Below are 13,508 nucleotides of genomic sequence, written 5' to 3' on the forward strand. Positions count from 1 at the left end.
ACCCTGAAAATTTTGTATGGGCAAAAGCTGTTGCAAAATGTGACATTTTACTTATACCACTATACTCATGATAAAACAAACACATCAGTCTTCAGAAGTGACATGGAAAACATGTTTTTCTACAAAGAGATTATCTCCATGTAGGAAAACTGACACATATGAAACAGCTAGTATTTTGTCTCAACAATAATTTGTTCTCTCAAAACATTTAAATTAAATGACTTCAAACAAGCAGTTCCTAAGGGGGCAATTCACAGAATTCTTACCCTAGTGTAATATAGGTGAAGCCAATGAATTAAAATCAATTTAATCCATTGCTGAACTACCCTTTTAGCCTTGGATAGAAGGGGTCACATAAGTTTTTATATTTAGCTGAAATGATTTTCTGACCCTTCAGACACAGCTCTTTCATTACATGAGCAGAAGTTCTGCTATTCAGTCACATTTCATATGCTGAGAATCTGAAGCCTTTGCCTATCCAATTAGAAGATCTGACATTTTAACAGAGAGGAAAACAAATAGTAAATGGCTTTTTATCCACAATCCTTCCCAAGTTACATCAATACTTGGGTTCTGGTGTCAGGGAGTCGAAGTCCTACCAAACCTCCACATACTAAAACCATGGAAGCCAAGAGGATGGGAATTGCTTTGGTGATGACAACCAGGGAACCAAATATTAAGTTTCCAAGAACAGCTGCTGCTTTGCATAGAGCATTTAAAAAGCCAAAGCCCGTTGCTCTGAAAGAGAGAGAGAGAGAGAGAGAGAGAGAGAGAGAGGTTAAAAGCATTTGAAAGAAATCAAAATTTTTACAGGAAAAAGAAGAAAAAGGTATACAGGTTTATATGCCATTTCTAAAAATGGTCAACAGTTAAAGATGTCAAAGGCCATTGTACAAAAATAACTTGGGAAATAAGCCACCTGAAGGCCTGATCTGCACTTCATGACATCGTGCTTTCCTTTCACATGTCTAACGTAGAGGTTCCCAAACCCTTGGGAAAAGTTTGGGATCTGGTGTTGGCAGGGGAGGGTTGGCAATGCAATTGCCATGATTGTGCTGTCACCGGGGAGGAAAAGGTTTTTTTTTTACTTACCTGGGGATCAGTAGAACTCTCTGAAATGTCCAGGGAGCCCGCAATCCCCCTCTGCAGGCCTCCCTATACCTCTAAACTGCCGGAAAAAAGGGGAAAAAAAAGCAAATTCTAGTTTCACAACAAAAACCAGAGCTGGCTTTTTTTCTTTCTATTTACACAAGTTTAGAGGTGCAGGGAGGTCTGCAGATGAAAGTCACAGAGGGAGCAGCGACAGAGGTTCCTTGGCTGGGGTGTTGTGATGCCCCAGTTTGGGAGCCTCTGGCTGACCATCACGTTTGTTTTAACCACATACCATGCATATTTTAAGTTGGAAGGTGATTTCCCCCAAAAGGTAAGGTGAAGACATGGCAGTGGCTGAGGAATTTTGATGAGTGCTAAACTACTGCAAAATATGAGGCTATCTGGCACCGTGACCTTCTAGTGACAATCCTGGATGGAAAAGAATCCAGCTTTTCTGTGTTGGTATCCACTCATTATCTTGCGACAAACACAATCTGTGTCATTAGTGAGGCTGATCCAAATATTTCTTACTTACATAGTGTGGCAGCTGCTAAAAAAAATCATCTCCCCGTGGTTATTTTCCACATTGCTTCATTAATATATGAAGATATTAATGATACAGAACAACAGAATGGATTTCAATGCCAGAGTCAATATCTTGATCAGGGTGGCACTGGCTTGGAAAGCAGCATGAACTACCTAATGACAAGCTATCACAGCAACACTGCATCCTATAGTCCTTTCCTGGGTTTGATCCACCAACACAGATGAAGGCTGACAAATCGCCCACTCCCTGTCCCCCCGCCCCATTCAGCTCCTTCCGCTGCCCCTGTGCTGCTCAGCACAAAACTTATCTGCTCCAGCGGACATCCTCTGCTATGATGGCCAGTGTGCCTCACTGTAACACTGACAAAAAGTGCTCTATGGCACTTTTGTGACAGCTAGAGTTGGAGGAGCACAAGCAACAGATCACATAAGAGAGTCTATTATGGGTAAATGAGAATGAATAAGCTGGCTACACCCCTAACATTTTAAAATTTAAGGCACAACTGCTATTGTGAAAGACTGCAATATATTCTTATCAATAAATATATTCTTCAATTCTTGAAATAATTTTTTTTCTTTATTTCTTCTTCTGGATACCTCAAAATCTGGATCTAATTTTTTTAAAAGTCTCAAAAGAGCATGCACCAATATCTTCCCTCAAAGAGGTGCATTAATTTAAACTTCTTTGTAATGACTTTTACACCTGAATAACTTTGATATTGTCAACATGCTAAGATGAAAGGAATCTCTGATAGTTGGGTCAGCATCAGAAAGTAAATAACCTAATTTTCTAGATAGACAGTTTACAAAACAAGAAGATGGTAATCTTAAGAGGAACAGTGCCTTTTATTCATGTGCCTTCAGGTTATCCACCAAACTGAGAAGTGTACTTTTTGGAGATGCTGATGAGGCTACACCCAGATGGGACATGAGATTTGAAAAACCAGTACTGAGATAATGGGGATAGCAAGTAGACCCTTGGGAAACAAAAACAAGTATGTACTCTCTGGGCAGCATGGGAACATTTTCCCCCTTTCTTTTTTAAGGAAATTCCTTCTTACAAAACTCACAAATATCTCTTTGTGTTCACCCGCTGATTCAGGTAGGAGAGAAGAAGGTACAAGTTCAAGAAGTCTGAGAAACAGAGCTTTAAATGGAAAAAAAAAATAGTTTGGCCCTTTATCTCCATAAAGATATACCAATAAGACATGATGAGACATTTTGGTAGAACTTATTTGCTTGAATCTTTTCCATGCCATTTAAGAAAAAGCCTCTCCCTGCTTGAATATACAGCACCCACACAACTAATTTTGACAAAAACACTGCTTGTTTTGTTGTGGTTGTCAGCTTATTGCAAATATAAACAAGGAGGAGAAGCATCTAAAATATTTCATTTCTGCAAAGTTTCTTGATAGAGAGTTGTATCCAAAGAAATGTAGTCATGACTAAGGACCATTAAAATCAATGAGACAAATTACTTGTGATAAATTTCCACATTTCAATGAAATTTTTCTAGACTTTTTTCTTCTAAGCCCTCTTCCATTGGCTTTATCAGGAATATTGCACATGTGATTTCAAGCAGAAGATACTTTTCACATGTCATTAGCATTTTCTAACAAGTAAACTGGCAATTATCATACTCTTGTACACAACATTGTAGCAACCATGGCCCACGCAGACTCCTTTTGGAGTCTTAACAGCTTGGAAGCTATCTACCAAAATGGGAGCATGTTTTGGCTTTAAATCTTGGGTGGGCAAAGTAAGGAGCAAAGCTGGTTGCAAGTGCTTCTAATGTGGTCCTCTTGACTGCATCCAAGGCTAAAAATGCAGCCCTCATTCCCTTCTCCCATGATTGTGCACAAACATACAATGACAGCCCACCCAAATGTGGTAGCCTCACTCCAAGATGTGTGTGAGCATATGCACTGAAGAAGGACATAGGTGTACACTGACCAATCACACCAGGAATAAGCATGAGATAGTGTATGTTCTGTGCAGGAGTAGGCAAGAGAAAGTTAGAAAACTTCCTATTTTCATCTCCAGACCTCCTCAACATCAACAAAGAAGAGAAATTGACAATGAATGTAGTTAAGATGTCAATTAAAAGCAGAAGTATGCATTTCAGCCCTCCCTTTAATTTCCATGACCCAATGTGGCTCTCAGGCCAAAAAGTTTGCCTAGTTTTTAAATGTTCAAACCACATGCACTTCCACCTCCAGTTGTTGCTTTAAAAACACTCCACACATGCAAAATTATTATTTAGAACTGCACATATTTTCAAACCATTGCATAGATGTCTTCAGATATGTTGGGCCAGCATGAGTGGAGGCAAAAACATCAATGGACACAACAAGGGAAAGGTTCTGGACATATTTATAGTTGACTGATTCATCAAAAATGATATTTGTGGGGCATCAAATTTTTGTGGGGTTGGTCAAGTTCCTTTATGTGAAATGCTGTGAGACGTCATAATCTCCATCATCTGTTCTGTACTTAGGGATGCAGTCGGCAGGAAAGAACTGCTTTCTGAAGCACCAATAAATAGCATTTCCATCTCAAGATCTAAACAGAATTGTGCTGCAGTTTATAAGAATTGGAACTTCGTGGCTCTCTGCTTCTGAAAATAGTCCATGAGAGAAGTTTTAGTTCAAGAGTCAGAAAACTGGACTGGACAAGTTAATAAGACTGACATTCCTTGTACTTTAAAACCCCAAAGAGCTGTACCTGCTGAGTTTATCTGAAATCAGTTACTGCAGAGTGTAAGGTCAAGGTAGCAGATTGAAAGAATCAGGATTATATTACATGAGTCTTCCCTGAGATCATATCTGAAAGAAAATACACTGCAGTAGCCTAAAAATAAAGACTGCCAAGAAAGATTAGAGAGAGCAGCGGCCATATAAACAGGGTGGAATTCCACACTGTGCCTGTCTACTCAGCAGCAGAACGTAATAAAAAAGAAAGAAGGGGGAATCACAAGGAGGTGTGACAAAGTTACTTACTACTCCTTGTGTGCAAACTATAAAGGTGGGAATAAAGAAAATCTGGTCCAGTGTCAATCTATAATTTTGTAAGTCCCTCAATGCAACAGAAAGCAAGATGTGCAATGAATGGACGAGATGGTTTTGGTCAGATAGCTAGCAACAGTAGCAAAAGGTTTTATACAAATCTGATGAAAGCTGATAGGCCGTTAGTATGGAATGCATTAGTAGCACTCATACAGAAGAAGCATTTAGAGAGGATTTGACACCCCGCCCCCCAAAAAATGACTTGGAAGAAAACAATGCAAGAGAACCAGCACTGCTTTGAGGCATTTTATACACCATAACTGGAAAACAAGACTGAGACAGAGTTGAACATTGATACTGTATAATGTACTTCTTCCACAGGGTGGCAGTAGAAATTCACTGTGGCAGTGTTTGCAAAATGATATTAAATTGGATGCATACTGCATCCTCCAGAAAATTTTTCTTTAACAAGAATTGCAAAGGGCAACCCTATGTTTGATTTATGATTATGTTCATGAATTCTAAAGAAGCTGCTGCTCTGAAGAGAGCTTATTTTAATAATACAGTAAACTTGGTAGCAGGGATAACGGCTACCAGGAGGACATTTTCACGAAGCATAATAAAAAAAAATAAAGTAGTGCCATAAAAGTCAAAGTGTTTTGGATTTATTAAGAACCACAGCAAGAGAAGTCACTGCTAATCTGAAAGCAAAACAGCTTAAGCTGTTGCTTGCTACACTTCTGTATGTGATCTGTGACAGTGGCCAATGTCAGAGGAAACTCACAGAAACTATACAAGAGTTATAGAATTGTAATAAGCTTTTGTTCATTCCCAGAATGAAATCCCAGTCAGAAATTTTAATGTATAATTAAGTTCCTTTTTCTATAATACTTCATTTAAGTTTCTTTTTCTATATCTTCTCCAACTCTACAATATCCTTTAAAAAAAAAAAAAAAGAGCGATTATAAATGTAAACATTACTCTGGCAGCCCAATCCTAACCTATGCTGGAACAGGCAGGTTGCCTGGCCTGTCCCATGTCCAGCATGGAGTTGGGGCAGGGGAAATTGATTCCCCTTATCCCAGGTATCCCTTATCCCAATGGGGCTCCTCAGATCTGCACAGCTTAAAGTGGTGATGCAGATCTGAACAGCCCAGCATTTTGTTGGGTCACCTGGGAGTGGGCCCGGCCCCTCCCCCTGCTCAGCCCCAGGTCATCCGTGGACCTGCCCCTTCCCCCACCCTGGAACATCTTCGTTCCGCCTTCTCCAGACTCCCGCACCAGCTCGACATGGCTGGCACATACTCACCTCTCCTCTGGAGGCTGGCGGATGTCTGTGCGCCAGCCTCCTAAGGTGGCATTAAAGTGCCTTATAGCACTTTTGTGACTCCTCTAGGCCAGTGCAAGAAATTTCTGCCAGCCCAAGGGTGACTGTGGATTGCGCCCTAAATGTGACAGTACACAACTTTCTGTCTTATTCTCAATCCCATTCTAGCAATGCCAAAATTGAACATTAAAAATTCAACTTTAATAATTTTGGTGTTACAGTGTTACAACCAGTAAGAGCTCCTTCCCCAGTAGACACACTCAAGTTAGGCTCTATCAGCCTACACAGCTCTCTCACTCCAAAATTTCCTCCTCATAATCTCTTCTTCCTCAGTTTCCGAGCCCCCAAAAGTTGGACTCCAGGCATCCCGTAGGGCACAACACTTCATAGGGTTACATATTATTTATAATGGATTTGTCATTATAATATATAACAAATAAGTTATAATTTGTAATTAAGTGTTGGAAACTAAACATAAAGGAAAGCCAGCATATAAGAATATACCTCCTGTCTGTAGGATACAGCTCCACAGTGATAACGTCAAGGGAGTTCCACGCTGAGATCGTGAGGCCATTATACAGACACAGCATGCCTATCATCATGGATTCACTCGTACCAAACCACAGGAAAAAACAGCTAATTCCCGAAAGAATCATAGAACCACCTATACATAAGACAAACAGGAACATATAAAGCTGCCTTGCAGTTCATCAAACCATTGGTCCCATATACATCAGTAGTGTCTATGCTGGCTAGTAGCAGCTCTCTAGCAGTTCAGGAATCTTACAGAGCCCAACCTGGAGAAACCAGGGATTGAACCAGAGACTGCATGGAAAGCAAGGGATCTATCTATTCCTGAGCCACAGTCCCTCCATGCTGAAGATTACTGATAAGAATTACAATTGATTTTGCTTTAGAACACAATGTCTTATTGCTGTTATTACCCTAACCCAGAGCAGAAGCTCAGATTTCAATAGAAAGAAACAGGAACAATTAGGTTGGAATGGTTAGCTCTGTGAACTGCAGAAGTGCCTGTATCCTTATACTGAGCCTCAATTCATAAACCAGGAGACCCTCAAGTCAGAAACCCTACAAAACAGCAACCCATGAGCTGAGCTAGGCCATCACTGAGGCCAACTGAAGCGGTCACCTCAGGCAACAGATTGGTGGACGATGCCCAACTCTGCACACCTACTAACCTCCGTTGTTCCTTTCCTTCTATTCCCTGAACTGGAAGAGAAAGGGGTACACAAAGAGAGAACTGTGGAGGAGAGGCGAGTGCCGGGCTAGAATGTGTGGAATGGTAGGAGCAAAGGCCAGCATAATCTCAAGTAAGAGGGCAGCATTTGGCATGCTTCCTCAGGCACCACGAGGTCTTAGGCTGGCCCTATCCATGAGCCAGATTGCCCATGATGCCAAGGGTCTTGCACTGCCCACTCACCAACTCAGAGTCCAATCCTGTGCTCGGTGGCATGACTCCATGCCACTGAGCACTATCGCAAACATGCCATAAGGCACATTTGCCAGCTTCACTGCTGGGCTCCTGCCGGTGCTAGCCCAGCGCTGGCCAGTGCAGGGCTATCATGGGGCAATCGTCCAGCTTCCATGGCTCGGCGGTCTCCTGGACCGCCGGGCAGCAGCATGGCAAGCAGGGGTGGGGACGGGGGTGGAGGAGGCGTTCTGGGGAGGGGGGAGGCCAGTGGGGGGCAGAGAGAGGGCGGGGAGGAGGCATGTTTGGGAGGTGTGACTTGAGAGGGGAGCAGGCTGGAGGCATGCCAGGGGGAGGGATGGGAGACGGGTCTGAGGAGCTCCGCAGGATCCAAGGTACTCGTGTAGGGCTGCGCACCCTACACGAGTGCCTTTAAAGTGAGTAGCCCCATTGCGGGGCTGCTCACCTTACTTGGGGGAAGGGGACAAAAGTCCCCTTCTCCCGAGGCGCCTCTTGCGGTAGCCCAGGAGGCGCAGGATTCGGTGGCAGCCCTTGGTGTCACTAAGCCTGGGCGCCCCGGGCAGCTCAGGATTGGGCTGCCTGGCAATACACCCAGAGGTGATGGAATGCCAGGCTCCAGGTCAGAAAACTATTTCTTGAAGACTTTCCATTCCTCATGAATGGAGCAGTTAGGCTCAAGAACGATTATAAGGATTCAATTTGAATGGGAAACCTTCAGGTACCCTAAGATCTGCCTGAAATGCTAAAGGACCTGTCTCTGAGCATCCTTGTTCTCTGGTCCATGACTTCTGATTTTGGGTTGGACACAGCGCCTGTGTCACTGCTCTTGCTAATAACTTGAGACTTCTGGCTCAATCTGTTTCTTCTAAAAATTCTCAGGAACTCAGCCTTATCAGGACTGGACAACTACCTTCTCTGGATTATTCCATGTGACAAAGTAGAAAAAGTTTATCGTACAGAGGCACTTTTAGAATCAAACTGGATGTTACACAGAGGATGTCAGTAATCATCTTTTTAAAAATGAAAATCAGTTTTAGCAGGCTGACCGTTTTGCCTCTGACTGCTTCCACTGACCATGCTTTCACTCTAGAACAGCATTTCTCAAACTGTGGGTTGGGAGCCAATTGGTGGGTCGCGAACCAATTTCAGGTGGGTTCCCATTCATTTCAATGTATATTTTATTTTTAATAAATAAGACTTGATGCTACCATAGTATGTGACTGCATTTGGGGAAATGCTACAGATCTGTACTTTTAACAGGTTACTATGTATATGCTTTTAACAATTATAGCCACTAGGGTTTACTCCCGGGTAAGTGTGGATAAGATTGTAGCCTTTGAGATGTCTGGGGAATTTTTTTTAAACAAATCAGCAACTGCTTGGGAGGGTTAGGAGGGTTCTTCTTTATTTTAAACATTTTAAAAAACTTATTGTAAGCTTTCGATTTACATAATTTAATGACTGCCAAATATGGAAGGGGGGGTGCTAAATATTTTCCTGCTCAATGATGTCAATTCCAGACATGACATCACTTATGGTGGGTTGTGACAGATTGTCATTCTATAATGTGCTTCCTAGTGCTAAGTTTGAGAACTGCTGCTCTAGAAGATCATCCCACAAGCAACTTTTCCAGCCATGTCTTTGTGTGAAGAGTATATGAGTAATCAAATATTTTCCTCAAAGAGTGAAAAAGCAGTGAGATATGTGTGATGTAGCACAGAAATATTGCTAAAAAGGACAGATTAAGTAATCCCACATCATACAGCCACCTGTGCTACTTTCCATTTAAAAAGCATAACAATAGAGAGACTTGTATGTATGTGTGCAGTATACCATCTAGCCTGACCTCAAGACTGGTGTGAAAAGAATAGCAAGTACAGGTGTGCCTCACTTTGGGATATGTTCTCTGATCCCTCTTGTTATACGATTAGGTCACTAAGCGAACATTTAGCCAAATCTAATGCCTTAGTTGTGTAAACAGATACTCTCTGCCAGATACTAGCTGGCTGCACAAGATACTGGATTGCGTCTTCTTTGCATTAAGAGCCTCTTTGTTGTGTAAACAGACACTCTGCTGCAGGATATGGGAGTTATGACTGTCTCATTATGAGCCTTTTAAGAGGCTTTTTTATGCTTTGACCACCATTGTATATGCAGTCCATTGTTAAGCAGGAGGTTGTTAATTAACACATGCCTGTATTTCTGTTCACCTGCAGAATAGAGGGTCAAGAAGTTTTTCAGAAGGCATTTCAATATATCAGTGAAAGGTCTGTTGGTAAAACAATTATCCCTCCCTCTCCTTGTCAACTATAAACCCTAAAAGAAAAAAAAAGATAAAATTGTTGTACACATTTTCAAAATCCATTTTAATGCCAGGTTCCTACCTAGCATTGTCAAACGCCCAATTCTGTCCATCAGAAGAGCTGAGACGATATTCCCTGGTAATACCGCTAAAGTCCCCAAGAAATTAACAAAGTAAATCCAATAGGCACTGTAATCATCATCAAAGGAAATCTGACATCCTGTCTTGTTGTGTTGGAACGTGCAGTTTATAAATTCACTGCCAGCATATTTATATGGTTCAAGATCTATAGAAACAAAAAGAGAAACAATCTTAAAACATATCAAATACCAACAGTCTCAATGATAAACTAATTTATCACCATATTCTAACTTTCTCTGAAGGAGAGTTAGAGATCAAAATCGATAATTTATTAAGAGTAAAATACTAGGCTGGTTCAGGCAATCATCAAAACCATGTTTTAAAAATTATTATGAATAAACATGCCTTCCTTGTGTTCTCCCTCTTCCCTTGTCTCCTTCATTTGCCAGAGGAGACTTATGGCCCAATCCTATGATGGCCTTACATTGACGGATCTCACGATCTACATAGGGATGGCCAGGGGGTGGTTAGCAGCGATGGCACTGCTGACGTGCTGTGCCCCCTGCCTGGCCTTGAGATACCTCCTTGGGTCCACTTATACCTGTGCCAGCCAAAGAGCTGACACAGATCCAAGCAGACCCATCGGGGGGCCATGGTGTAGTGGAGTAGGTAAGTAAAAATTTCTTTTATTTACCTCTCCCTCATGTCATAGTTTCCAGTCAGTCTGTAGGTCAGCACTACTGTGCCCAGCAGGCTGGCTGTGGCTAGGATTGGGGCCTAATAGTGCATCCAAAGATATAACACAAAACACTCTCATGCCAAAAACATGCTTTTTCTTTAAATTGACTTTGTATTCTATTTTAACTAGCTATACTACCCATATTCCTGAGAGTCAGATGTTGATAAAGGGGAAAACTATGGAGCTGGTAAGCTATAATGACCCTTTTCCCAACATACCTGTGTTAAAGAAACTGGTCTGCACAAAAGTGCAGTTCCTAAAATATGTGTTCAGTGAAGTAACATCTTCAAAACTACAGTACTTAAAAAGTGTGTCTTCAAAAGTAACCGCTTTGAATTTCATCATCGTAAACCTGAGCAAGACAAAAAGTTTGCGTAGTCAAATTAAAGCATCATGAATTGCAAACAGTCTAACTAGGAAGCCTTATTTTGAAAGCAATTTCCAATTAAGACTGCAACTCGTTTCTCAGTTCAGACATCTTTTTTCTGATCCTCCATGGCTGTAACATCTTCAAAAATGTGATTGAGTACACATGTTCTGTCATTCAATCTTGTGCTGAGCCCATTCCTGCTTTGCATAACCACATCCAAACTGGTCAAACTATGGTTAATGCTAGCCAGGAATTACCTCTAACAACATGGTTTGAAACTATGGGGTTGTATCCTAACCATAGCACACATGGAAGGAAGCGCCCACACAGGAACTTCTTTTCCTGTTCTTTCCAAGCAGCTCCTTGCATCCTCCAAAACCCTTCCATCCTCCAAAATCCACTCATGAGCATCAGGGAATCTGCAGCAAGATGGGATAAAGTATAAGGGGGTTGCCATGGGAGAGGAGAATTGGCAAAAATCATCTGTGTAGATAGAACTGCCTTTCATTGTGTAAGCAAAGATTAAGACACAAACCATGGTTTGAAAATCATGGTTTAACAACAATTCTTAGTAAACATACAATTGATGTAAGAACTATGATTTTGAAGTATCTTGAATATTGAATATTATAGCAAAAATTGGTTCCTGTAAAGCAGGAAAAAAAAGATGGACCTTGAACTGTAACAGAAAAATGAGGGGTGGTGCAAGTCTGTGGCAGTTCTCAATCCTCCAAACCTTAGAAAACCAGAACCCAACATCTGAATTGCTTGTATATTCTTGATAGCACCCATAACAAAACAAAAAAAAGGAGTAAATCATAGGATACAAAAGGACACTGTGATATAATAGCCAGGAAAAATATAATATTCCTCACAGTTGTTGTGAGGATAAAATGTGATAAACTTGTGACTGTGCCCTAAGTTTCTTGATCAAAGGAACAAATACACAAATAAATAAATAAATCTAAATGATGATAGAAGTGTCGTCCAAAGGATAGGGTGTTAGACTCACATTGAATCAGGATTCAAATCTTAACTCAGCACTGGCCCAAGAAGGTTACAAGCAAGTCTCTATTTCTCAAGTTCTGATTCCCATCTCCTTTACAGAGTAGTTTCCACATAAGCAGACAGGTCAATCAGTCAGTCTCTGTACAAGACCAATGAAAGATCTGTGTGACCTCTGTGCAACACCAATGCATGTGAGAACTGAGGTAAGATTAGTCTCCCAAAACATAACACCTATTAAGAATGAGAATGGAAAATAAAAATATGGATGTGAAGTCACAAAAGTAGCGCTTTATTTTGGAAATAAATTCTGATGCTAATTATTTTTCTCAACCTGTCATTGATGAATGTTCCATTGTAGTGGTCCTGATTTTCCAAGGTAAAGTTGAAATCAATGCCTGTAACACTCTCGTTTGTAAAGGACTTCCTTTTTGATGCATACTCATCTGCTTGGAGATGTTTAATCACATCTGGAAACCAGACCGACAAGCCGTAGTAACTGTGGAAAGCAATTGGCATATCTTCATCAAATTCAGTTCAAATGAATGTGATAGAATCATGTTACCATAAAACTCAAATGAAAACCCATTACAAGTAACTATGGGCTTGAGTGCAGCCAGTGTCTTGCTTCATGTAGGAATGCAGATATCAACGGTAATGTTTCAGCAATATTCTGATGATTTAAGATGAGTGTGCAACATGGCTGATGCAATCCAAATTCATAAGTATTACAACCTTGGACTGTAAAAGTGACAGGAAGCCACTCTGGCCTCTGTCACTGGCCAGAGGAACAAGGTTGTGCAGTCTCCCTCCAAGGATGAACACCAAGGCAAAGGGAAGAACAGCATAATCCCAACCATTGGCCAAAGGAAGAACAGTAGGAGATAGTTTGCTTCTCCCTGCCTGGCTAGAAAGACACCAGCCACTGGCAGTTGTTGGTGGACCAAGGGTTGATGTGTTGTGTTGCTACCCATTTTAAGCTAAATTAGGAGCCATTTTGAAAAGAGGAATATAAACCTTCAAAAGAAATGAATAAGCTATTTCATGTCTGTCTTGTCAATCTTACCCAAAAGAAAGAGTAAACCACACTATTGCAAGTTTGGTTGTATTGTCCTTGACTGGATAGTGGAAACACCTCATAAATGTCAACCAAATCTGCAAGACAGGAAGAAAATCAGCATTTATTTCTAAAATCCTGTTTTACTCAATATGAAAGAGACCTATAAGTTTAAAGTACGCATTACAAAGAACCAACTATATAGCTTCAGAGATCTCAAGGAGAGTCAATGGTGTAGTTAATTTCTGGTGTTGAATTAATACAATACTGCATGACAGGACAAAGACAGAGGTGATTTTTTTTTCCTGTGATAAATGATAACTGGAAACTATCTCTAATTTAGCCCCTCACACACATCAAGGCTGGGTAGACTTCAGCCTTGCACCATCTACTTTTTGTTTTCTCTGTAATCCTGTGATCTACCAACCACTCATCACTCACTCTGCTCCTTCTGGTAGCAGCTACTTGACTTCCTGTCAGGAGACAAGAAAGGGCATCATGTGACTGCAATAATTTTTAATTGGTCAAAATGGA

At 41.1% G+C, this 13,508-nt stretch overlaps 1 protein-coding gene across 2 annotated transcripts in view; it reads right to left on the reverse strand.

Annotated features, from left to right (window-relative positions):
• Nucleotides 1-554: 554 nt before the first annotated feature.
• The window catches only part of SV2C (synaptic vesicle glycoprotein 2C), a 61,756-nt gene continuing 48,802 nt past the window's right edge, over nucleotides 555-13,508 (reverse strand). The window contains exons 7-12 of one of the 2 annotated variants that reach the window (XM_066616655.1): nucleotides 12,984-13,072; nucleotides 12,252-12,416; nucleotides 10,761-10,894; nucleotides 9,805-10,008; nucleotides 6,475-6,634; nucleotides 555-738 (exon numbers count right to left, since the gene is read on the reverse strand). In XM_066616655.1, coding sequence (XP_066472752.1) covers nucleotides 555-738; nucleotides 6,475-6,634; nucleotides 9,805-10,008; nucleotides 10,761-10,894; nucleotides 12,252-12,416; nucleotides 12,984-13,072 — 936 coding nt within the window. The remainder of the gene's footprint in view (nucleotides 739-6,474; nucleotides 6,635-9,804; nucleotides 10,009-10,760; nucleotides 10,895-12,251; nucleotides 12,417-12,983; nucleotides 13,073-13,508) is intronic. The other variant, XM_066616656.1, reaches the window with a different exon arrangement.

Source organism: Tiliqua scincoides, chromosome 2 (assembly GCF_035046505.1).
Source record: "Tiliqua scincoides isolate rTilSci1 chromosome 2, rTilSci1.hap2, whole genome shotgun sequence".
NCBI lineage: Eukaryota > Metazoa > Chordata > Lepidosauria > Squamata > Scincidae > Tiliqua > Tiliqua scincoides.